This window comes from Equus caballus, chromosome 1, assembly GCF_041296265.1.
Source record: "Equus caballus isolate H_3958 breed thoroughbred chromosome 1, TB-T2T, whole genome shotgun sequence".
Classification (NCBI taxonomy): domain Eukaryota; kingdom Metazoa; phylum Chordata; class Mammalia; order Perissodactyla; family Equidae; genus Equus; species Equus caballus.
Genome location: NC_091684.1, coordinates 170,306,466 through 170,332,542, shown reverse-complemented (window position 1 = coordinate 170,332,542; position 26,077 = coordinate 170,306,466). Strand labels below are relative to the sequence as shown.

The following is a 26,077-nucleotide window of genomic DNA, read 5'->3' as shown; positions in this document are numbered from 1 at the left end:
GCTTACTGACTGCTCTTTCTTAGTCTCCTTTGCAGGTTTCTCCTCATCTCCACAACCGATTAACTCTCTAGAATTCAATCCTTGGACTGTCTCTACACACATGCCTGCAGTGATTCCATCCAGCCTTATACGTTAAAACCATTTCAGTGTGGATGACTCCCAGTTTTTCAGCTCCAACCTGGATTTCTGTCCTGACTAGCTGCCTGTTGGCATCTGCACTTAGATGCCTAATAGGCATCTCAAATTTAACATATACAAAATTGAACTTAACTTTCTCCCCAGCTTACTGCTACAGTCCTATTTCAGTTCATGACAACGCTATCCTTCTAGTTGTTCATATCAAAGCACCTCGGTATTATCTTTGACAGCTCTCTTTCATCTCTTCCAATTTATGAAATCACATTGACTTTACCTTCAGAATATATCCAGAGTCCCTTCTCACTTCCACTACTGCCACCTGAGACCAAGCCAGAATTATCTATTTGCAAGATTATTACAGTAGCTGGTCTTTCTGCTTCCACCACTGCCCATGTATAGTCAGTTCTCAACCCAGCAGCCAGAATGAATAGTGTTAAGATGGAAGCCAGATTATGTCACTCTTCTGCTCAAAATCCTGCTTTTTCCTATATCAGAGTGAACACTAGAGCTCTTTAAAGGTCTGTGAGACTCTCCATGATCCGCCCCACCCTGTCCCACTTACTGCTTTGACCTCATTTTCTGCAACTCACCTTGTTCACTCTGCTCTAGCAACACTGGCCTTTTTGTTTGTCCTTAAACAGTGAAGGGGTGCCGACCCCTCAGGGTCTTTATAATTGTCGCTCCCTCTCCTTGGAAGGCTCTTCCCTCTGGTATAGCTCACTCCATCAGGGTCTTTAAGTCTTTGTTCAACTTTTTTTCTCTTTAATGAGGCCTTCCTGACAACCCTACTTAAAATTGCATTCCCCCAGCACTTTCTAGGCCCTTTCTCTGTTTTATTTCTCTTTATTGCACTTAACACCTAATGTAATAGTTTTATTTATTAGTGTTCACTCCCATTGGAATATAAACTGCACACGAGGAGGAGATTTTTCTTGTGTTTTGTTCATTGCCATATCCTCTCCCAGTACTTAGAATAGTCTTGCACATAGTAGACATTCAATTAGTGTTTGCTGAATGATGAATAAATTGCTGGTGAAGTAAACCAAAAAGATAGTCAAAGAACTATACTGTAAGACTTAGGCCAAAAAATAATTGGAATTATATGAGCTTGGGAAAAGAATAGGTTTCTGACATCTTATTAAGTAGAAAGTGGCAATAAACACTTTTCATTTACAAAAGATAGACACCTAAATGGGTTGAAAATGTGGGAAGACATGGAGGTTTAAAGTCAGAAACTATGGGATGGAAGATAGAAAGAAGATAAAGTCTGGGCCTGGCCCCATGGCTGAGTGGTTAAGTTCACACGCTCTGCTTCGGCGGCCCAGGGTTTTGCTGGTTCGGATCCTGGGCTCGGATATGGCACTGCTCATCAGGCCATGCTGAGGCGGCATCCCACATACCACAACTAGAAGGACCCACAACTAAAATTATACAACTGTACCGGGAGGCTTTGGGGAAAAAAAGGAACAATAAAACCTTAAAAAAAAAAAAAAGAAGAAGATAAAGTCCTCTCCTTGAATATATTTGAGAACAGGAATGATCTCTGTTTAAGCTTGGAGAGTTAATTTTATAAATGGGCAGCAAGTATGTGATTACACATTAGCCTCAGGTTTTCATTTGTAACTTTTTATTAATATTAAGGGGTGGAATGGATCTTGGAGGGAGGACCTTCTGTAGCACTGTAGCCCCAGTTCATATTGCTTAGTAGGGGAGTTCTCTCCTCAGGGAGCTTTGGGCTCTTGCTTAAGGCTGAACAAGGATAGCCTCAAAGTTTATGTAGCCAAGAGACATAACTCCTTGAGTCCTAAATTGTGGACTCCTGCTCCTAGCTCAGTCTCTCCTAAGTCTCTTACTGGCAGTACGTGGTCAGCAAGTCCTGCTGTTTTCCATGAATGAAGGCAATGGGGGATGTGAGGCCCCTGGACAGCATCTCCAGCCAGGTCATGTAGAGGGCCCCAGGGCAGGCTGACCGAGGGATCAGAGGTAGGCTCCTGTTGTGAAAGGCAGTGTGAGGGATAGAACCTGTTCCTCAGCTTATCTAGTCATCAGACTAGACCTTTCCCTGGGATCTACACCCCTGCAGTTTGGAATTCTCCCAGACTCACATGACTATGAGGGCAGCGTCCTGGGAATATTGCCGTAGGACTTCATGAAGACACATGTGCCACTCCGACTACGTGGTTAGGAAGAACAAGCAGAGGACAAGGTGGGTGCCGTTATCAGTTCCTACTCTGGGACAATTGCCCCACTGCTGGCCCTGTTCCTATATACCTGCTTTTGGTTCGCCTGCAGGTCCTGCTCAGAGATGTAGCCTGAAGGAGCAGGAGTATTGAGAGAGGTAGATTCCAGGTTCCCCTTTGGTGGTGGCTTCTGCAACCAGTGTAAGGCCACCAAGTCTTCGAAAGCCTTTTGGCTGCAGAGAAAGGAAACCCCAGATTGATTCAGCAAGAAGCAGAGAGTATCTGTTGTCCCCTGAAATTTCTGTGCTCAGGGATTTAGGAACAATAGGGCTTCTTCACTCTTCGGTTTTTCTTTGTTTTGTTGCCTAAACTCTTGGATTTCTTCCAAAATGGTAACCAGAAACCCATTCAGATGTAGGTAGAGACTACAGCTACTCTTGCCCCCCAGCCAGAACTCCTCACTGCGGTCCTCTTTCGTCAGACTTCAGCCCATCCTCCCTCTCTCCCCTTTTTCTTGCCAGAATATTCAGTTCAGTTATAGCTTTTCTGACACTTGCTCCTTTAGGTTCTTAGCTGTGAAGAAGGAAGACAGGAAGGGAAGAGGCGTATGGGGTAGGGGGTTGGTCCTGACCTTGTCTCTTGAGGTTTGCCCGTGAGCTCAGGTAGTACAGTCACATGTTGGAAGCCAAGGCTGAACCTTCTGAGGAGGGAATGTATCCTAGGGCAAGACAAGAGAGGAAATGGACATTTTGCCTACATTTCCCAGCACCTTTCCTATCCTTCCATCTGTAGCAAGTGGCCCAATACCCTCCCCTCCCCTTCCTGTCTTTAGGCCATAACCTTCGGTTTTCGTGAAGTGCTCACTCTTTGTGTTTATCCTCTAGCTGCTCACGGGGGCTGCTCACAAAAACTCGCACAGGACATCGAGCCCATTTTTGTGTGTGTGTCAGTAGATAGGGGATCAGCATAGTCAGCCCTGTGAAGATAAGAGGAGAGGAGATGGGCAGCCTCCCTGCCTGCCTTCTCTTGGGAACTGGGAAAGGGAGCAAAGTGTGAAGGCCTCCGAAATGGGAGGAGGGCACTGGGTACTTTGTAAATGCAGTTTGTTCTGAAGTCCTCCCTGGTGTTTATGTCCCCATCCTCCCTTTCCTGTTCTCCCCTGGAACTTGGAGAGGAATTGGGGCTTTTTAGGGAGCCAGAGAGTCCCTACCTCCATCGTCACTGAGCCAGTACACATCCACTGTCCGCCAGCCCTGCCTGGACTGGAACAGGGTTTGAGGCTGCCGGTGTAAGGATACTGCCCAAGAAGAGAGAGGAAAAGAATAAGACAAACTCCTTATCCAGCTGAGTGATTGCTCCCAATTCAATATCATACCTTCCCCTCCCAGAAGAAAATTGTTGCTATCCCAGAGAAATGTCATGTGGCTTCTCTCTCCATTGACTAACCACACACCCTTTTCTGTTCCCTTTACTGGGTGCCTATTTATTCTCTTCCCCACTCCCTATTTCCCCTAAAACAGGATCTGTTTTAGGATTGGCCTCCTCTCCCTTCTGAGAATCCATTCCTATGGAATCAGAAAAGCTTGGGTTTACTGGGAAAGGTGGGGGGTATGACACAAAACAATGCTGTCTTTTTGCATCCTTTCTCAAGCCGCCCATTCAATGCAGACACCCCAAGTGCAAGCTAGTTAGACGTGAGGTACTACCAGAATTGGGGTAGTGCCAGAAACCCTGCTCTGGAATTGGGCCACCCCCTCCTGGTCACATCCACCCTGCTACTTTGTATCTTGTGATCCACATTTCTGCCACCTGAATTGAGAAGATATCTTTAAAGTTTTCCCCCAGCTCCTAAGCAAAATTCATTTTGCTCACATTCTGGTCCCTGATTCTCTTCGGTCTCAAGCCTTGGTAACTAAACAAATGGACTTGCCTCCTGTGTCTGTCTTTGAGAGCCAATTTCTGTACCTCCTACACCTTATCCTTTTCTTAGGCTTACCCTTTTTTTTTTAACTTTCAGGTGTACATCATAATATATTTCAAATTCTGTGTAGATTACATCATGTTAACCACCCAAAGACTAATTCCAATCCATCACCACAGATGTGTGCCTAATCAGGCCCACCTTTTTTGACTCACCTTGAGCTTGATGTTGGGTAGCCGGGCTTAAGCCCCCTGGCATCCTTAAGATGCAGACACCATAGTTGTAGTCCAAGGCATCACTTTATGGGGGTAAGAAAGGAGATTAGGAGCAAGAGCTGAAGAGAGGGGAGCTCCCCTTCTTGGGGACACAGGTACTCCTGGGTCATTGGAGGGAAGGGGGCTTCACCATGATGATATTTCCTCCTTCTCTGGTTCCTGACCATCTGTAAGCCCATCTTCACCTTCCTGCCAGCACTTACTGTAGAATGCCGACATAGTCTTCCACAGCTGATATCTGCACCTCCTGCCAGTTTTGCTTATATCCCAAAACCAGCAAATTGGGCTTCAGTTGGCCCAAACCTGCAACCTAGCAGGAGAGGCAATGAGGAAAGAAGGGAATATAGTACCTTGGGCAGGGGTGACAAGTGATGAAGTTTGGCAGGCTGACCTGCATGAGGCTCTGGGCCCCAGACCGTAGCCTGGGGGCAGATATGACTGTATAGAATGAACGAATCTTCCGGACATTTAACCAGTTGACATGATTCTCAGACTCTTGAATGGCTTGGGGCTCCTAAGAGGGGGAGGCAGAAATGTAGACTAGGGACTATCCCTTCCTTAAGGCATCCTTCTGCCGCCCCTCACTGCTCGCTAAGTTCTCTGAGCTCCCGATCAACATACCTGTTGATCTCCCCTTTCTCTTCCCTCTAGCCTAAAGCCTTGAACCTCAGTCCCCTCCCACCGAGAGGCCATTCCCACTTCGCTTACCAAGACCACATTCCCACAGATCATGAGACTCGTTTTCTTGGTGAGGGCACCCACAAAATCCACCAAGGCTGGACGCTGGCTAGGGGGGCCAGTTAGCACTAGGCACTGTGGCCTATGGAGACGAAGGCAGGGATGATGTTCAGAGCAGTGATCTTCCCCATTGGGGGATTTTCGGGAGAAACCAAGAGTATTAGAGAGGCTTCTCCATCTCACAGCATGATGAGGGGAGCTGGGAATCCTGATTCCTGTGGCATCTGTCCTGCCATGGAGTACCCCCTCCTTAGGGAACCCTGCTCTCTCTACCCTACTAGAATGCTGTTCCCTTCCTTTGCCTCCAGGTTTTAGGAAGCTGGTTTCCTTTTATGTCTATAGCAGGAATTGCAAACTCAAAAGCCTGCAAGAACCAGTCTTATAACATCAAAGAATAAAGTAGGCCAAGTGGGAACAGTGGCAAACTGGAGAGCACCTGCCCTGACCCATGGGACAGCAGCTACTTGACTCCAGCCAAGTATGTCATGTGGTGTGAAGGCCCAGGACTACCAGATGCATATTAAATTTTGGCAATCAATTTTAAAAATTGTAAATGCTGTCCAATCTGAACAAAACTCATTTGCAGGCAAAATCCAATCCAGAGGCCACCAGTTTTCAACCTCTGGTCTAGAGACTCCCTCACCGGAAGTTCTTGACGTGGTCCTGCACATTGGTCAGGCTCACTAAGTAGGACAGCGCCATACGATAGGTGCCCACCTGGACCGAAGAGCCCCTGTTCACATCTGTGCAGAGGAAGGGATGGTGCAGAATGATTAGAGGTGGGGCCTCACTTGTCAGGTAGGAGAGGAAACAAGGTTTACTATTGGTAGTTCTGGGCTTCTTACGGGGTCAGCCTCACTGTAGGTCACTCCCTCATTCCCTTACCCACCTGCCCGCTCACTCACCAGGTTTCTTATGGAAAGCATAGAACAGCAGCAGAAGGATAAGCAACACAGCAATGAGTGCTGCCCACCAGTTGAGGAGGAACATGATGAGCAGGCAGAGCAGAGAGCCCAGAAGGGAGAGCCAGGGACTATACCAGCAGAAGGAAGGGCGCCAGCCTGCAGGGGAGAGTGAATGCAGCCCATCCCTTATCTAAGCCTCACTACCACCCACCCTTGCACCCCAAGGATGTTCCTTCAACCCTTCGAGGTCCTCCCAGCCTTGGGCCTGACCCCAACACCTGCCCATACTAACCAGGCGACTGGCTAAGGGAGGCGTGGAAACAGCCGAAGTTAACAAGGGCATAGGAGCAGAGGTAAAAGTTGGAGATGATGGCAGCAATGGTGTTCAGATCACCTTTGGGAGAGATGAAAGGTCAGAAGGTCAGTCTCCAAACTGGAGCCATGGGATCCAGGTCTGAAGAGTCAAGGACATCATCTTCTGGCTTCCGTTTCCCCACAATCTCTATTCCCTAGTCCCCACTCCACCTTCCACACACACCACCACCAAGTTAGCAGATGTTTCCACCCACTATCATGACTAGAGAGATAGAAAAGCTTTAGAGTCAGGCCCTAAAAGCCAAAGGTAGGGCAGTGGAGGGCATGAGGGGACAGGTGATTAATGAAGCCACATGTAGGGGGTGGAGGAGAAGTACTCACCAGTAAGGATGAAACCTACAGCAATGAGAAAGGTGAACAGATAGCCTCGCAGAGGTTCATGCTTCTTGCCATAGCCTTTCCCGAAAAAGCCAATGACTGGATACAGTTTATCCTGGCACAGCCACTATAAGAAAGCATGATCATTGGGGGAGGGTCCCAGGGAGAGGGAGAATGAGGAGCCCCCTACTCTAAAGAGGCGAGAGAGAGTGGGGAGCACAGAGGGAAGAGATGAGGGAGCTTAGGGGTCTTAAAAGGAAGAAACGATAGAGGAGTAGCGGGAGACCCCTCAGAATGTGGGATGGGAAAAACAGAGAAAGGAGGCAGATGGAAGAGTGACATCCTCCCCAAATTTTGCCTTGATTTTCAGGCAAATCCCCCAGTGGCATGATCCAGAGGGTAGTTTCTTTGGTATGTTTTCCATCTTCTTCTCTGAATTTGCTGTGTGAGCTTGGATCCTCTCTTAAACACCAGCCAAACACCGTCATCTCCATCTCCCTAAGTCACCATCTAACTCATGGTTTGCTGAGACTGAGCCTTCTTTTGCTCCTCCCCCAAAGATTATATTTTTGAGGTGGCCCTGTCTGCTTACATTCTTTCCTTTCTCCCCCAAGCCTCTTGGTAAGATGCTAACTAACCTGGAAGACTTTGGGGGCTGAAACAAAGCAGGAAAGGGCAGAGGACAGTGCGGCACAGAAGACTCCAGCAGACGTCAGGGGGCTGAAGGCAGACACCATGCTCATGGCCTGAGGAGAGGGCAGGCAGAGGCAGAAATCAGTGCATTCCAGAAGCAATGCATTCCACCCATATTTTCCTCTAGCTTTCCTAGAATTTGTAGGGCATATGAATTTTATTCCATTTTTGAAGGTTTTACCCCACCGACATGAATCCACTTATGTCATTACTGTTTTTGAGCATCCACCCTGCCAGGCAATGGGCTAGATAAGATTCATCTGCCTACTCGTCACCTCGTTCACTCACCTGGTAGTGATTAGAGAGCCCATAGAGGCAGGACCCTCGTTCTCGACAACTGCTGAAATCCCAACCATACTGGCACTCTGGCCCCAGGCAGCTCCCATTCCACACACCCATGTCAGTCATATTTCCTGAAGCATCTCGAATCATACAGGAGCCTGAAAATGAGATTGAGGACACACTCCTTCATGGGGAGAGACCCCCATTCCAAAGCAGTAGGACTATCTAGGTACTACCAGTGCCAAAGAGGGGAATGGAAATGTGTGCATGAGTGGGGCACCAAATTTGAGAATCAAAGAACACCATAAAATTCATTAATGATATGAGGGATGGGGAGAAATGGTGAAGGAAGATGCGGGGGGGGGTGGGGGGGGGGCGGCACTACCAGCATGTAAACTACTTTTAATGTGACTGATGAATGCCTCTTGCTCATTTCATCACTATACCCTAGCCCCTCAGAGAGGCAGAAACCAGAGCTCCAGGCCATTCTGCACAGAAGGCAGGCGTAGAGGGCCTTACCAATGGTGGCAGAGATGCCCAGGTAGGAGAGTGTGGTCCACATGATAGCAAGGAGGGTTCCTTTGGGGATAGCTGTAGCAGGATCCTGGGAACAAAAGTTGAACCGTTAGTGGAGACACAAAAGGGGAGACAGAGTGTGCTCTGTGCCTGGACGTTTCTCACCTTGAGATCCTCTGAGATATTGGTCCCAGTGAGTAACCCAGTGGCTGAGGAGAAGAAGATGGAAAACATACCAAAGAAACTACCCTCTGGACCACGCCACTGAGGGACCATATTTTCCAATAAAATGCTTCCTACATAAAAGAAGAGAGAGAAAAGATGGGGTTTTAAGGAGCACCTCCTGGCTTCCCTTCATTCATCCAAGGTCATTACCCTTCCACTCAGTTTGGTGTTAGTGACTTAGGTTAGGCTGGGAAGAATAAGGGAATTTTGTAAACTAGCCACCCCAGGGACTTATAGGACTCTGAATGGGGTGATGTTCAACTTGCAAATGACATAAAGAATCAGAAATCAAGGGGTCTTTTCTGAAGAGGTTTGGGCTAATGAGGTCCCCTGCTCCAAGGGGAGGTAACATTCTGAGGTTTCATTCCCTTTCATACATTTCTCAGCCAGCTTCCCACTGTCTCACCTTGGTACCCAAAGAAGCCAGTGGCTTGTCGGCTGGGGTTTGTGGGAAGGAGTGTCCCCAGCAGGTAGTTGATAAAAGAGAGGAGGATCAAGAAGAAGAAGATAATTTGGGCCTGGAGTACCATGGGTGAGAAAAAAAAAAGAGAGAGAAAGAGAGAGAAATGTGAGTAGAAGAGGAGAAGTAATTACTCCTCCAGCTCCTCATTCCTCAGTCTCCTTGTCTCGTCTTCACTCTCCTCTTCAGCCTCCAGTTCCCTTTCCCACCAGCCTCTTCCCATAAAAGAGTCTGGCGAAATGGGTGTCCTTTTCCTTCTTGCTTCAAACTGCAAAGTGTCCCTTCCCATGCCAGAGGGGTGAATCTCAAGATTGTAAATATCTGGGAGCAAGAAAAAGGGCATTTCTAATCTAGCAGTCTTGTCTAGTGCTCAGCCCAACAGATCGTCAGAATGAGCCTGGTGGTGCAGCAGTTAAGTGCACACATTCTGCTTGGGCGGCTGGAGTTCGCCGGCCCAGATCCCGGGTGTGAACATATGCACTGCTTGTCAAGCCATGCTGTGGCAGGCGTCCCACACATAAAGCAGAGGAAGATAGACACAGATGTTAGCTCAGGGACAATCTTCCTCAGCAAAAAGAGGAAGATTGGCAGCAGATGTTAGCTCAGGGCTAATCTTCCTCAAAAAAAAAAAGTGGAAAAAAAACAAAAAAAAATGAGTTCTCCTTACTTTCCCCTTGAAGAACTGATATGTGGAGATTCTCCCAGCAGAACTGTCTAGCTTCAGGTCTGGGTCTCTCTAAATCTGCTCTGCCAGGTACACACACACACACACACCCCTACATCTCCCCACATTTGGCCCTTCCCAGATCTGTTCAGTTCTCACCACAACCCCCTCAGCCTTCTCACCCCCACCTCGATTCTCCTGCACCTGCCTTAGACTCCCACTCCACACTGGCCAGTGCCACGCCCAGAAGGATGGTCACGATCACCATGCCCACCACCTGCAACTCATTTTCCGGATCTATGTTCAGCAGCTGCACCTTGTGGTCCTGGAGGGGCAGAACACAGGGTGGGTCACGGAGACTCTGTTGGCTGATTTGATGCCTCCATTTGATTCTTAAAATGACTTGCCCAGGCTGGAGTCACACAAAGTGCAGGCTGAGTGGTCAGCCAACTTGAAAAGAGGGTGCACCAAGGGAGAGGATGGGCATTACCCGGAGCCGATCCAAAAGGGTCTCCGCGAAGCCCACTGTGTGCATAGCCACAGCTACCGAGTTTGCAAAAGCGAAGATGATCCCGATGGAACTGCCAAGCTCTGGACCCAGGCTGCGTGAGATCAGGAAGAACTTGCTACCTGAGAGGAGAGGAAAGCAGAGCCAGTCTGTGGTCTCAGCAATTCGTTACAGGACTGGGAGCCCTGAGAGAGAGCATTGTCGCAACAAACGCACCAGCCTTGACTTTGCTGTTGGTGGAGATGGCTGAGATAGACATGCCGGTGATAGTAGTGACTGAAGCCGAGAGCAGGATAATGAGCCATGTGAGCCCTGCGGTGGGCATGGGAATGGGGCTCCTTTAATTTATTCAGGCTGTGCCCAGAATCCCTTCCTACTGGCCAGCAGAGTCCTGGGCTCATACCTATGCCTGCCTGAGCAGTGATCCAAGGCAGCCGTAGATAGAGGATGACACTCCACATGTGGAGCATGCAGCGGATCTAGGGGAGCAGGGTGGTCAGGAAGGAACTGAGGTTACCCTCAGCCCCCTCCTCTCTCCCTCAGCTGTGCCCTCCTCTCCTCTGGAGTGAGGTTCACTCTCCCCAGCCTAGATCCCCATCCTTTGGAAACCCTGAGCTCCCATCCATTACCATGACTCCCATGACCCAGCCGAAGCACAGTGGGGCCTTGCCAGGCCTGGCTCCCGAATTCTCTGAATCATCTTGGGAGTGTGGCTGGGTGCAAGGCTCCTCTGCAGAGGTGGAAGCCACACTACTCCCTGGCTGAGAGAGACAGCACAGAGCAGCTGAGATGCCAAGACCCCTCCCCAGCCCCCTTATCAGCAACCAGAAGGACCACTAATAGACCTGGAGGTGCTATGGCGGGAGGTCGGACCCAAGGCTTTAATGGAGGGTGGACATGGCCCAGAACAGCAGGTTTTATCCAACCTTCGGGGGTTCACCGCGGGGCATGCATCTTTCGGTGGTGTTGCTGTGCAGAGCCTCCAGAGACAAGCAGCTGCAGCAGAGCCATCCTAGGACCATAGACCTGGCATAGAACCCAGAGCTTGGTCCAGTGTCCTTGTCCTTGTAGGTGAGGCAAGGGCAGAGGTTGCACTTAGGTGAGTCTCTGCCAGATGGCTGTTCCTCCTCTTCCTGGTGGAAGCTCAAGGTGCTGGCCTCATAGTCTCTCTGCTGGGAGGCCATAAGAAGAGTCTGAAATGTCCAAACTGGGGGAGCGGGTGCAGAGGCTGGTCACTATGCAGGACAACCACAGGCTGCCTCTCTCTGTCGAACCATTTCGGGGAGTGCACCCACAGGTTGGGCTCACCCCAAAAATGCTACCCAGGGTCGGAGAGGGTACCCCAGTGTCCAATGGAGAACAGGGACAGCTCCGAAAGCAAGAGGCCCGCTGCTGTGCGGAGCAAGCCACTTTCTCACCCCTCCCCTACAGACGCCACTCCTCTCACCTGAGCTGTGAGGAACAATCTTGCTTCGCCCCCTGGTTAAGTCTGCTTGTTGAGTCAATCTATCCAGCCTGGACTAGCCTTTTTATAGGCCAGGGAATCCACCTCTAGCAGTCCTTGGCCTGTCCTACATCTGTGGGAGAGGGGAGCGAAAGGGTATCACCGCTCCCTTCCCATAAATTCCTTCCTGGAACTGCAGCGAAAGTGATTGCCCGGATTTAGGGGGTCTCAGGATAAAAGCTGTTGTCCCTGGTAGAGGAAGTGGCCGTTGGTGTCCTGCCTCAAACAGTGAGAAGGCTTGCGCGCCCCCAGCCCATCCAGTCCAGGACTCTCGTCCCTCAGCAGCTGAGATAATCTGCACTTTCCATTGTCTGGTCCTCCTCCCAGCGACCAAGGTGAGAGACAACTCCAGGCTCTTCTGAAGACACAGGTTTGGGTTTAGCTATCTCACCTCGGGACAGGGAGGAAACTACGCGCTGGATGTGGGTCACCTAGGGTCAGTAGCCCTGATCCCTGCCCCTTTACCTCCCCCTGCCTCCGCCCTTAGGTGGACCCAGCCGGGTTACGTTTGCGTTTCCCGTCGGTACTATATTGTCCGCTCCAGGGTCCCAGCTTTATCGTGCACAGAAAAATGGACAGTCAAAGCCCAGGACTGACCCAAAACACAGGCGTCGCTCCTATCGCCCCACGTTCTTGAGGGTCTGCAGAGTCTGGACTCTCTTTACCCGCTCCCTTCAGCCGGGTCAGGTGAACGAAGCCTTTCTGGCCTGGCTCCCTCCATCCGATCCCCACATCCTCCTTGGCCTGCGAATTTGCCTCGCTCAGCACCATGACCTACAGGTGGAAGGGGGGAGGAGGTCGTCTCCGGACGGGGCCCAAGGGATTAGGTGTCAGACTTCGGGCACCCGGAGCACAGCCCCTAGCCCGCCAGCGCCAGCTATAATTAGCTGGGTGAGGCTACTGACCCGGCTGTGGAGTGAGTTCCCTCTGCCTCGTGGTCCAAAGCAGAGCAGGCTCCAGTGAGAGGGCAAGTGGAACGAAGGTGACAATCAGGATGGGGGCAAGATGGGAGGGGTACGCCCCCGGGTACCGGATCTTTACACATGCTTCTTGCACTCTTCACTGCACCTCGTGAACCCCATAGTTGCACTGTATAGCCTAGCTGCTAGACCTTAGAATGGGGTGGGGGGAGGAGGAGGGGGAGGGGGAGGGGGTGAAGTAGGGAGAGGGACTAACACGTCCCTGGGCTGGAGGCAGAGGTTCCTCTGGCCTCTGTGGGTCCAGCTGTGACCCCCCTCCTCTATTTCCTCTCCTCACCTACAGCAACCCGGGTCATGAGCGTCTCAGGCTCGGCACATCGTCCCTCGGACCCGGCGAGCGTCTCTCTTCCGGTCCAGAAAGACGGCCTTGGCCCCCCTTTGCCCGCCGCGAGAACCCCGTCCTGGCCTCCTTCCCCGGACGAGGATCCCGGTTTGCCCCCCTTTCCTCTGGAACAGCCTGGCCCCAGGCCCATGGCCGCGGGGAACCTTCCCTCTCCAGCCTTGTCGCTAGAGGAAGAAGAGGATGAGGACGAAGAAGACGCGGAGGAGCCCGAGGGGCTGCGCAGCGAGGAGCATCCGAGTCAGTTTTTCGCGGAGGCACAGCGGCTGCGAGAGCAGAGGCTGTTGCTAGACGAAGAGGTGTCAGTCGGTGGGCGAGTGTACGGGGTGCATCGGGTGATCTTGGCCGCAGTTAGCAGCCTCTTCCAAGACAGACTGCTGGGCAGCGGAGATCCGCTATCCCCCTTCAGCCTCGACGTGGCCCCCGGGGCCTGGGAGGCCGTGCTGACCTTTGCCTATGAGGGGGTGCTGGGCCCCGCCCCGCTGGGGGATGTGCTGGTCGCCGCCGAGGTCCTGGGAGCGCCCCGGGTGAAAGCTGCGGCCCAGTGGAGACACGAGGGGCCTGGAAGCGCCCGGGAAGATGAAAAGCAGCCCAGTCAGGCAGAGGAGCTGAGGGACAACCTGCGCAGCATCGAGCTCCTATACCAAGAGGGCGTCGGGTGTGACCTGGAGCTGGAGGCAGGCGGCTGCCGGCTGAGGGGTGAGGGCCTGCGGGGCATTACATTACTGTAGGTGCATGTGCTACCGGAATGGTGTGTGCTAGCAGCCGGTGGTTTGATCCCTATCATGGTGGTTTTGATCTCTACTGCAGGCAGAATTTCCCTAGGGCAGCCTTTGGTGTCTCTCCTGACTCATTGAGAGTGGGGCATGCGCGGCTGAGTTGTTTTCCTCGCACTGACAGAACTAGGCTGACCTTCCACGCTATCGCTTTTCCTGCGCCCAGAAACGGGGGATTTCCATCCAGCTGGCTGGAGTTAAGGATATAGTCCATGCCAGTAGAACAAGCAGAAAGTGATTGACTCAAACAGGGATTAACCAAAGGCCCTTCTTGACATCTTCTATTTAGGACACAGGAAAAGCCAGAGGAACACAGTGGAAAAACCTCAGAGTTGTTCTTTCACCTTAGTGCACTTGACACCATGGCGGGCATGGGTCCTACCGCTAATGAGCAAGGTCCGGTACTGTTTTGCCAGAATCTTAAGGCCACCAGGCCATAGCACTTTGAAGTTAATTCAACTCGTCACTAGGAACGCTAAGGAGGGTTTAATAAGTTGAATATTACTCAGATTCTACCAACACTTAATGAGGCGCGAGCTACCAGGAATTTTTACACATGCCACATCTTTTAATTCTCACTGAAAACTAGTGAGGTAGGTACCATTATCCCTAGGTGCAGATAAAGAACATTAAACTCAGAGATGTTAACTGGTCAGAACCAGGATACAAACCCACATCCACTAGCCCAGTCTGCTTTCACGAGGCCATGCATTGCCTCCTATGCAGCCAAACCAAAGACACATAAGACCTGGCAAATGAAGTCGAAATGCAGACACACAATGTTTAACACTAAAAGAGATTAGTTTAGAGATTACCTAGCTCAGTTCTTAAACTTTATTGGTCAAGAAATCAGACTTTAAGACATGTCCAAAGTCACATAGCGACTGCTCATTAGAGGAATGGCTGGGACCCAAAGTGCATCTGGGACTCTCAGAAGGAAAAGCAGCCTGTCTTGGTCACCTTGGGCTACTGTAACAAAAATGCCATAGACTGGGTGGTGTCACAGCGGAGATTTATTTCTCACAGTTTGGGAGGCTGGAAGTCCAAAAGCAGGGTGCCAGCGTGGTCAGGTTCTTGTTAGGGTCCTCTTCCTGGTTTGCAGAGGGCCATCTTTTAAGTCTGTCCTCACATGGGGGAGAGAGAGATGATCTCTCTCGTGTCTCTTCTTATAAGGGCACTAATCCCATTCATGAGGGCTCCGCTCTCATACCTAATTACCTCCTAAAGCCCCCCCTACAAATACCATCACATTGGGGATTAGGGCTTCAAAGTATGAATTTGGGCGGGGGGGGTGGGGGGGGACACTAACTCAGCCCGTAGCAGATGTCTAAAGTGTTTGTTATCATTTCTGATAGCACTAGATGGAGGGAGAATTTAAAACTTCATAGTTATAAAATTCTCACTGGGGTTTGGAATTTAAACATACTTATATCACTGCTTTCATTTCCCTAAGAAATGTTCCAACTTAATGGTGTGAACCTGTCACTTAAAATTCTAGGGAAAAATGATGAGTAAGATGGGAAATACAAGTGGTTGTGAGCCTGCTCGCTATTGGCTCTGAGCTATAGGTTGATCGATGATCTGGAAGATGAGATGGCTTACCTTCTTTGAGAAATGAAGATTTTCTCAGGCAATGTATATTTGAAAGCTGTCTCTGATGTCTACTACTTGGGAAGCACCAAGCAACTATCTACTGCTTAAAAAGACAACAGAAAGCCGCATCGACATCACCTGCCCTTTGAGAGAGGCAAATGTGCCACGACTGGTCAAAGCAGCCTGAGGTTCATAAGCCTCACTGGGAGCGTGGCCCTGTGTGACCTGCCCGAGAGGACTTCTAGCAGCATTTCCCCCCCTTTTTTATTATAAAGCATTTCAAACATGTAACAAACTACAGAGAAAATTAAGAACACCCAAACACCCATCACCCAGACTTGACAATTAACATTTTACTATATTTGTTTCATCTCTTTAAAAGTGTGTGTCTCTTTAAAAGAGGGCATTTTTGGGGCTAGCCCCGTGGCCGAGTGGTTAAGTTCGCGCGCTCCGCTGCAGGTGGCCCACTGTTTGGTTGGTTCGGGTCCTGGGTGCGGACATGGCCCTGCTCATCGAACCACGCTGAGGTGGCGTCCCACATGCCACAACTAGAAGGACCCACAATGAAGAATATACAACTATGTACCAGGGGGCTTTGGGGAGAAAAGGAAAAAAATAAAATCTTTGAAAAAAAAAAAAGAGGACATTTTCTCATATAACTACCATACCTTTATCACATCTAACGAAGTTAACAATAATTCCTTAGTATTTCCTGATCCACATTGACATTTTCCAAAATTGACCTTGTTCAAAAAATGTCTCTTAGAGTTGGTTTGCTCACCGCGGGAGCCAATCAAGGACTCTGCTGTACTCAGATGTACATCCCTTAAGTTTCCTCTACTCTTTTTTTTTTTTTAAAGATTGGCACCTGAGCTAACAACTGTTGCCAGTGTTCTTCTTCCTCCCCAAAGCCCCCAGCACACAGTTGTATATTCTAGTTGTGAGTGCCTCTGGTTGTGCTATGTAGGATGCCGCCTCAGCATGGTCTGATGAGCGGTGCCATGTCCGTGCCCAGAATCCGAACCAGCGAAACCCTGGGCCACCCAAGTGGAGCGCAGGAACTTAACCCCTCGGCCATGTGGCCAGCCCCTCCACTACCCTTGTATTGTTCTCTCTCCCTGTTTTTATGACTTATTGAAGAAACAAGGTTAGTTATCCTATAGAATGCTCCGTTTTCTAGATTTATATGCGTTTTCCCTCATGGTTTTGTTTAACTTGTTTCTTTAGCCTCTCAATCTCCTATAAACTTGAATTTAGATCTAAAGCTTTGATAAGATTTAGGTTAAGTATTTTGGTGAGAATTCTCTGTACTTGATGCCAAGTACCTCAAACCGAGTTACATTAGGAAGCACATGAGGTCTAATTGTTTAACAGCGTTTGTTAATAGGACAGTTTCCATGTCATGAGCACCAAGCATATGAGCAGGGTACTGATAAACAAGTGTGCTCATTGCAGCCTGACATCAGCGACAGTGGATGATGAAGATCTGCCCGGATAGCCTCTGCATGGGAGGCTAGATTATAGAGAAACTAGATTACTTCCTTTCTCTAGGACTCAGTTTCTTTATCTTAAAAGAAGCAATTGAACTAGATAATGTTGAAGGTTTCTGACTAAAAATGTCATGATTCCATGAACTATACTGAGATGAAGAGAAGGGTCTGCAGAGAAAAGCTAGAATACATGGGAAATCTTAAGCATTAAATCTTGGGCAAGAGGAGATGGCAGTTAGTTGAGGTCAGGCCACAGCCATTCCCAAGTATGCTACCACTTTCTGAGTAAAATCTAAGAATGGCTGATGTCAGTGGCTCTTACATTGTAAAGGAAAGAACTATATTCTGTGTACAATATAGAGAGACCTATATAAGTTGCACATTAGTCTTTGCAGTTTATTTTGTACCCCTTTTAGCAAATGCTGTCTATAACATCTTTTCACCTTGATCCATCAAGACTCTTTTTCCAATTGACCTGGATGAAAAAGACTAAAGCAATGTTTATCAAAGTGTCTTCAGGCAACTAACATGAGAATCATACAGGGTACTTGAAAATGTTAAAATACAAATTCCCAGGGTCTCCATCCAGACCTACTGAATTAGAATCATGGGCATGGGTCCCTGAAACCTGCATTTGAACAAGCACCCCATGGTATTCTGATGCACACCACAGTTTGGCCTGTGGCCTTAGGTGGTTGGACCAAAGTTGGGGTTGTGAAGTTGGGCTAGTGCCTAGCAGTTTGCAACACTCTGAATTCCCCTCTGCTTCTTCCTCTTGCAGTGCACCGAGCAGCCCTGGCCTGTGGCAGCGAGTTCTTTGGCGCCATGCTCCTGAGCGGGATGAGGGAATCTCAGGGCACAGAGGTGTCTTTGCACACCATCTCTGCCCAAGACCTGCGACTGCTTGTCTCTTTTGCCTACTCTGGGGTTGTGCGGGCAAGGTGGCCAGGACTGCTGAGAGCTGCCCAGGCTGCTCTGCAGTACCAGAGCTCTTCCTGCTTGGCCCTGTGCCAGAAAGCCTTGGCACGGGGCCTCAGCCCAGCCCGTTGCCTGGCTCTATTCCCCATGGCAGAAGCCCCTGGGTTTGAAAGGCTCTGGAGGAAAGCCCATTACTACCTCCTCACCCACATGCCCGCTGTGGCTTTGTGCCCCACTTTCCCTTCTTTACCGGCTGCCTTCCTGGCTGAGCTCCTGGACAGCGACGAGCTACACGTGCAGGAGGAGTTTGAGGCCTTTGTGGCTGCACGGTGTTGGCTAGCTGCCAACCCTGAGACCCAGGAGTCAGAAGCCAAGGCCCTGCTTCGATGTGTCCGCTTTGGCCGTATGTCCACCAGGGAGCTGCGGAGGGTCAGGGCAGCCGGGCTGCCTCCATCCCTGCCCCCAGACTTGCTGCATCAGCTGATGGTGGAGGCTGAAGTTCCAGGTCAAGAGAGGCGGAGGGAGCCTGACCAGGCACTGGTAGTGATCGGTGGGGATGGACTCAGATCAGACATGGCCATGAGACAGCCATCCCGAGGAGTGTGGTGGGCCCGGGCCTTCTGCTGCGGCGTGGGACTGGTTCGAACTGTGGAGTGGGGGCGGCTGCCTGCCCTGCCTGCCCCAGGGCGCTTCCGGCATGGGGCTGCAAGCCTGGCAGGAAGTGAACTCTACGTGTGTGGGGGACAGGATTTCTACAGCCACGCCAACACCCTGGCTACAACTCTCAGGTATGGGCCCCTGAGAGTGACAGGCCCCAAGGTGGGCAGCTGAGGGAAATTGCTGGCCCAGGCAACCACAGACTCAAAGGGTCACTCTTCCTATCTCTTGCCCTGCTGTATCCAGGTGGGACCCCAGTCAAGGGGACTGGGAGGAGAAGGCACCTTTGTGCCAGGCTCGGAGCTTGTTTCCCCTGGTCGCACTGGATGGACTACTTTATGCCCTCGGTGGACGAGACAATGGTGTTGCCCTGAACTCTGTGGAGACCTATAACCCTAAGCTCAATGTCTGGAGGTGAGCAGGGGAGGGGTGTTTCTAAGCTTCAGGGAGAGAGTAGGGGTCTTGGAAGAGAAGGAGAGTTGAAGATGATTGTTGCCTGATCGTGTTCCTGTTCTCCTTAGGCCGGCACCTGTGCTTCCTGCGCCATGCTTTGCCCATGCAGCTGCAGTTTTGGAGGGCCGATTGTACGTGAGCGGTGGCTGCAGCGGGACTGGCCAATACCTGGGCTCATTGCTGCACTATGACCCCAAACTTGAGAAGCCGGGGACACTTCTGAGCCCCATGGGGGTACCTCGGGCTGGCCATGTCATGGCTGCTCTGGGTGGGCGGCTGTATGTAGCAGGTGGGCTAGGTGAGACTGGGGACCTGCTGAGCTTCGAGGCCTATGAACTAAGGACTGATAGCTGGACTCACCTGGCACCCCTACCCTCCCCCCATGTGGGGGCTGCAGGTGCTGTGCTGCAGGGGGAGCTACTGGTGCTGGGGGGCTACAGCCACCGTACTTATGCCCCCTCCCACCTTATCCATGCTTATTGTCCTGGCCTGGGCCGATGGCTCTGCCTGGGAACTCTGCCAAGGCCTCGGGCTGAGATGCCTGCCTGCATCCTGACACTGCCCACTGTGCAGCACATAGCCTTCGTTCCGACAGGTCACCAAACCAAACCTGCTGGGTGAGTGGGGAGTGGCAGAGGATGGGGGGAGGAAATGTTGAGAAACATCATGAGAGAAGGACAGAGATTATGGGGAGAAAAAGAGAAGGCTTTATTCATGATAGTATTTTATTCTAGCACAGTGCTTTCCAACTCGTAAACTGCTTTTGTATATATGATCTTCACTGAGGAAAAGGTGGCTCCAGAATTCCCGGGGAAAGGGCACTGGGGGAGAGGATGCAGCTGAATACTTAGGTAAAGAGAGGAGCCCCAGGAGCAACTCCATGAGGTTTACAGGCCCTGACAAGACTCTTGGTGGGGAAAGTGCATCCAGCTGGAAAGACAGTCAAGAAGCTCCAGTAACCAAGGTGTAGGGGCCATGAGAAGACAGTCAGAAAAATGATTCTGACCCATGGATCAAGGAGGAAAAGGTGGAAACGCCATCCACAAAAGAGTTTGAGGAACGTAGAGGGAAGGACAGCACTTGCTGAGCCCTTCACTTTTCCAGGACTCACTTCTTGCTGTTCTCCAATCCCTGGGACACCTAAACCCTCTGGACAGTATTCTTTCTCACGTGACTCGTGGGCCCAGTCTAGCACTTCCTCAGCCCAGACACTGCAGGCTGTCCCTAAGAGCCTCTTGGTTTTCAATCTGAGGCAGAAGTTCCCATCTGGACATGGCACAGCATAGGGACCTGAGATGCCAGGCTGATGAGGTGGAAGCACTGCACATGGGGAAGATGAGGAGGGCAGAGGCAAAGGACGAAGGCGCCCATGGTGGGAAACGGATGATACGAGGTTTGTGGGAACAGAGTGGAAGAAGTCAGAAGCCTGACTGGCTTCTTTCCTTCCCTTTGGGGTGAATTGAGGGATCAGGAGTGAAAATAGGACAGTTGTGGTGTGAAGTCCTAAGTTGTGGGAGGAAGTGGTGGAGAGAAGAGTGAGAGGCAGAGAAGACCCAGAAAATCTGTTTTCTCCCTTTCTTCCAGAGTATGGTGAATCCATTTCCCTTTTTCTTGGCCAGGGAAGGTTGAATCAGATGCCTCCTCCATCCTGCTCTTCCTTTCTCCATCCTGCTCTTCCATTTTTTTTTTTTCTTCTTTCTTTTCTCTTCTCCTTTTTCCCCTCACAGTTTTAGTTACCTACTATTCAGGGACTATATGAGGCACTAGGGGTGCAAAGGTCAGAGAGCTCCTGATCAGCAGACAGACTTGTAAACAAATACAAGTCTTACCGTGGGCTTAGAGGTATGGACACTTACCTCACACCCATCATACTTAGAGGCATAAGAGCCCAGAGGATCGAGGAGTGAACTCTGCCTAGGGAAATCTTCTGTTAGGGAAGGCATCATCAATTAGGGCCGTTTGAACTGGATTTTGAAGGCTGCCTGGAAACTCACTTGTTAGAGCAGAAGGAAGGCATTCCAGTCAGAGAAAAGAAGCAAGTGGGGCATGTAGTGCCCTGTATCTCCATAGCAAGGAGGAAGTCAGTATTCCAGAGGTTCTTCAGCGAATTCTGCTCCTGTTGTCAGCCTACTGTCTTCTCTGGGGCCTTTCTGAAGACAATGGCTTTCACTTAACAATTGTTTGTTCCCTCCCTCCACAAGTCCCCTAAATCTTTCCTATCTGGTAGTTTCATTTCTGACCCCTGAGCAGCTCAGGGCAAAGAAGGGCCGGTTCTTTATTTTCGTTTTTTAAGGATTTTTTCACTTTTCCTTCTTCTCCCCAAAGCCCCCCAGTACATAGTTGTATATATATATATTTATTTTAGTTGTGGGTCCTTCTAGTTGTGGTACGTGGGACGCCACCTCAACACGGCCTGATGAGCGGTGCTAGGTCCGCACCCAGGATTCAAACCAGTAAAACCCTGGGCCGCCAAAGCAGAGCGCAAGAACTTAACCACTCAACCACGGGGCCAGCCCCAGGCCAGGTCTTTGTATGGGTCAATTTGCTATTACCATCATTTATTAAGATTCTTATGCTCCTAAAGATGAGATGAAGGAGCCTCCCTTGCACCTTTCTTCATCTTGGCCCTGGAGGTGCTTGACATGTTTTTGTGTATTTGTTTGAGATTTCAATATTGTATTAAGTTTTTTTTCTGTATCTTTGTTTAAGAACATAGTTGAAAATGAGGAGGGGTAAGTAGGATATATAAGAGAAAAGAGAAGAAAGATTGAAGAAGACAGGGAAGAAGGAAATTGGAGGCATTGAGAAACTACGATGATTGAGTCTTTAGGGTGAACTCCTATGAACATGTTCACTGTGATGTGTACACAATGACAGGCTTAAATAAAGGTTTCACCATGATTGAATCATTCTTGTCTGACTTTCTCTATTATAAAAATCATTCAAACTCCCCTGTAATTTGGCTCCTGTCTCCACTGCACTACTGAAATCACCCTCCCTCATTGTCACCAGGACCTACTTCTCATCAAATCAAATGATCTAAGGCCATCTTCATTCTCCTTCATCTTTCTGCAGGAATTGACTGGCTTGAAAACTGGCTCTTACCCTAAAAATTTCTCCTCCCCTGGCTCCAGAGGTAGCACACTCTCTTGGGCCCTCTCTTCTTTCTCCAATGCAAAGAGGTGGCAGAAAGCCTAATCGTAGTGTCCAAGAAAGTGTGGTTCCAACCCAGGTGGAGCTGACAGCCCAGGGTTGAAAAGTATGCAGATGGGGGTAGTTAGTTGCAGAAGTCTCTAGCTTTTGTTATTTAGTTTTTAAATTGAAGATGGAGTGAGAAGAGAGGAGGAGGTCTCTGATTTGAAGCAGAACGCTAATCAGTGGTCTATTCTTCAGTCGGAGGAGCCTGATATAGGCCAAGAAACAAGTTGGGACGCTAGCCAAGTGGACTGAGATTCAGGGTAGTATTTTGACCCCAGAAGGAGAATTGAGTGAGAATCAGGAATTGGGGCAGAAACCATTCCAAAAGAGTAGGCAATCATGGCAATCCAGGAATTAGGCCACTGTTTGGTGAGTGTTAGAGGCCCAGGATTCTTGTCTTTGGTCAATCAGATAATGAGCCAAGGTGTTTTAGACACTTACCTCCTAGCTTCCCTCAAACTCTTCCTTCAACCGCCTTTGTGGGTGTGGGTGGAATTTCTACTATGGCTCCCATCTTTTCAAGATTGACTCAGGAACTGGAGAGGACTGGTCACACAGGTTTTTAGTATCAGTAAGCGCATTGCCTATGTGGGTCCTTTATCTCCTATCCCTAATTCTGGCTTGTCCATGTTCTTCTATCTTGCTCTATGCTCCTCCTCACCTCTCCTCTATCTCAAGCCTTAATAACTCACCTGGGTTCTCGTTTGACTTTTTTCATCAGCTTTCACATCCACTTGGATGTACCACTATCATTAGTTCAGACTCATCATGCTTTGCTGGCACCATCATTTTCCCTAGTAATCACCTCGAGCTTTTCTCCCCTAATCTTTTTTCTTCTCTTGACTCATCATGTAATTCTGACCTATTGAAATAGAAACCTAATTGGTCTCTTCTCCCAATATTTTCTCTGTCAAAAACACTATATAGATTATGTCCCAGACACCTGAGAGATTGATAGCAGAAATATTTTAAATGAAAAAAAAAACAGGAGGGTAAAAATCACATGAAAATCCTACTTGCTGCAAAACCAATCACCATTATTTACCCAGACAGACATTCTGGGCTGTAAAACCAACAATGTCCAACCAAAAGAGTGAAAAACTGTACAGAAAGATTGTTTGATAGAATCGTGGACTTTCAGATTCAGAGATTTTGGAGATCATGTAATTCAAACCCTTCTTTATACAGTGTAAGAAGCCAAGGCAAGTGCCACCATCTGGATAATGAAGAGGAAGGTTTTTCAAGAGGGCAGTCTCCAAGTGACTCATCTGTCATCAGGACCAAGAATGTTATTGTAGGGGCCAGCCCAGTGGTGCAGCGGTTAAGTTCGCATGTTCCACTTCAGTGACCCAGGGTTTGCCAGTTTGGATCCCGGGTGCACACATGGCACCGCTTGGCACGCCATGCTGTGGCAGGCATCCCACATATAAAGTAGAGGAAGATGGGCACGGATGTTAGCTCAGGACCAGTCTTCCTCAGCAAAAATAGGAGGATTGGCAGCAGATGGTAGCTCAGGGCTAATCTTCCTCAAAAAAAAAAAAAATAATGTTATTGCAGTTGTGAGCCCCAGAGTTTGGGATAGTCCTAAGGACCTCTAGGCACATTTGGAAAAGTGTGCCCCAGTAGTCTGGAAATCAATTTCCCAAGCCCCATCCTTTTAGATCAGTGAGCTAGGTGATGCCAAACAAGGTGGGCAGTGTGTTGTAGTGACAGGCCCCTGAGACCATGAGTGCCATATAGAGGATACAGGGTTTATCCCCAGCTACTCCAGCCTGGCATTGCTCCTGAGATAGGGATGTGGGTTTATTTGGACTCCAGCTGCCACCAAGGCATTTAGGGGCCTAAAGTTCTTCTAAACGTACACCATCTTGACTCATCACCAGATGAGCAATGTGAACCCCAGTGCATGCATTTCAAGCACACTGTCACTGATGAAAGTGAACTCTCTCATAGCAGAGGGAGCACTGCTCATTTTAGATTATAGCTAACATTCTTTAAGTGCTTGCTATGCGCCAGGCAGTATGCTAAGTGCTTTATGTACGTTATCTCATTTAAATGAGGTATGACCCATAAAAAGTGAGTGCTAGTATTATCCTCATTTTAGATAAGAAAACTGAAGCTCAGAGGAGTAATTTACTCACCCAAGGTCACACTGTTTGTAAATGTTGAGCATATATTTAAACTCAGGGAGAAGGACTTCTGAGCCTGCTTTCTGTATTGTGCCACCTCTCCTATATAGATCCACCTCTATAGAGTGGCAGGCTTTATTCTTGAAACTCAGACTTGGACTCTACAAGTGGGAGCAATTAAAGGGGATAAATGGCATTGGAGGCTTAGAGACATGGTTCTGAGGAGTCGAACATCCAAATACTATAACACGTCCTCGCTGTGAATTTCAAAGAAGCTCAGCCAGAGAAAGGGATTCTTCCATCCAATAATCTGTTTCATTTAGTAGGATGTGTGGAGCCAGGGATTGTTTTGAGTATAATACACCAGGTGAAACTTTTCAAACGGAGGACCTTGACTGGCCCCTTTACCATATCAGCATCATCTATTCTTACTGCAGACTCAAGGACATCGCTTGCTCCATTCAGGATTTATGAGACTATTTCCCTTATTCTGCAGCCTAGGTCACACAGCTCATCAATTACAGAGCAAAATTTAAACACAGATCTGTTGGACTCCAGAATGCATATTTAATTACTATTCTATATTATACCATCTCCACCGCCATCTTAGATTACTCTAACATTATAGCCAAGTATTCCAGTCTTCCTGGGACTATCCTAATTCCTGTATTTTGTTTCATTATTCCTACAAGCCATTAAAATGTTCCCCCAAGTCCCTTCACTATTTTGACATCCAAAGTTTCCTTCAAAATATCCTGTCCACTCGGAAGCAGTGCTCAAATCCTACGTGAGATCAGCTGTCCTGATCATGTTTCAATATGGTTACTTTTTTGACGTGAGTCTGTACTTCTCAGGCAGGCCCCATCTTCCAAGATTTGTGGACTGCTGACACACTCTTCTAATGTTTTCATGAAAAGGGAAATAGTTCATTTTAACAGCGGCCTTCTGTAGGCAATAATGTTAACAAAATGTCAACGGGAGCAGGTACTACTGTGGCCAAGCACTGGACTGGGAATCAAGAGACTTGTGTCCTAGTCCTAGCTCAGTCTCTGAGCAGCTGTTTCAACCTGCGGAAGTCATTTGAACCCTTTGCACTAACTATCCACAGAGAAATGAATGAGCAGTTAGGAAAGCGATAATAGCTATTTGTCTCCAACTGCTAAAACGTGGCTAGCAAGCTGTAGGCAGGATTATTCAGGCTCCGTTTAGAGCCTCTAGGATCATCAATAGTCCACAGCAAGGAACTCCCCTTCCAAGGACCTCACAAGAGGCAGTGCTAAGGGTTCTCCGCTTGTAGTATGGCCTACCCTATAGACCAGGTGGTTTCACTTTTTCTCTTTATGAATTTGCCAAAAGCTAAAGTAACAAAGCCAGCCCCTCATCACCTAAATGGCTACACAAGTTCAGCAGGTCTTATAGCAGCCTCCAGAGTGTGTCTAAGAAAGGGAGCTCAGAGGCTAGTGCTCTGATAATGAGGTTGGCTGAAGTGCCTGGCCATTGTAACTTCTGTAGTTAATTTGAGTAAGTTTTTATAGTGGCTACAAGTCTGGAATGTTGCCACCAAAAATGGCTTCTGCCCACTTAGTGTGTTCAAACAGATATTTGCTAATATGAAAGGAGCAAGTGCTGAAGTTACCTGTTGACTGAATTTTAGACAGCAGGGCTTATTTAGTGCTAATACTCTTTAGCAAATGTCCCAAGAGGGCATGGAAGTTGATATTACATTTTAATGCAAAAGACAGAAGAGTGCATGGGAACAATATGTTGAATCTGTTCATTGTCTTGTGTCAAGACTTCTTCCCAGTACCTCTGTAGGCTGAGAAACAGGGCCATTTCCCTGA

At 49.0% G+C, this 26,077-nt stretch overlaps 2 protein-coding genes across 2 annotated transcripts; one reads left to right on the top strand and one right to left on the bottom strand.

The window, feature by feature from the left end:
• Window positions 1–1,748: 1,748 nt before the first annotated feature.
• LOC100072585 (solute carrier family 12 member 3) lies at window positions 1,749–11,776 on the bottom strand. Its single transcript, XM_070239633.1, has 26 exons — window positions 11,646–11,776; window positions 11,125–11,405; window positions 10,828–10,959; window positions 10,602–10,677; window positions 10,415–10,510; window positions 10,181–10,320; window positions 9,899–10,015; window positions 8,973–9,084; window positions 8,507–8,637; window positions 8,345–8,429; window positions 7,832–7,983; window positions 7,489–7,596; window positions 6,854–6,977; window positions 6,450–6,551; window positions 6,158–6,313; window positions 5,896–5,995; window positions 5,223–5,334; window positions 4,906–5,028; window positions 4,718–4,824; window positions 4,455–4,537; window positions 3,529–3,615; window positions 3,183–3,294; window positions 2,950–3,036; window positions 2,410–2,551; window positions 2,244–2,311; window positions 1,749–2,129 (listed from the first exon to the last, which is right to left on the bottom strand). The coding sequence occupies exons 2-26, from the start codon at window positions 11,380–11,382 to the stop codon at window positions 1,988–1,990; spliced, it is 2,952 nt and encodes a 983-aa protein (XP_070095734.1). The 5' UTR covers window positions 11,383–11,405; window positions 11,646–11,776; the 3' UTR covers window positions 1,749–1,987.
• An 836-nt stretch (window positions 11,777–12,612) lies between these two features.
• Window positions 12,613–21,815, top strand: KLHL33 (kelch like family member 33). The gene is made up of 5 exons (XM_005603179.4): window positions 12,613–12,684; window positions 12,966–13,721; window positions 17,663–18,587; window positions 18,703–18,870; window positions 18,978–21,815. Exons 2-5 carry the CDS (start codon window positions 12,977–12,979, stop codon window positions 19,528–19,530), a joined length of 2,391 nt encoding a protein of 796 aa, XP_005603236.3. The 5' UTR covers window positions 12,613–12,684; window positions 12,966–12,976; the 3' UTR covers window positions 19,531–21,815.
• Window positions 21,816–26,077: the final 4,262 nt, after the last annotated feature.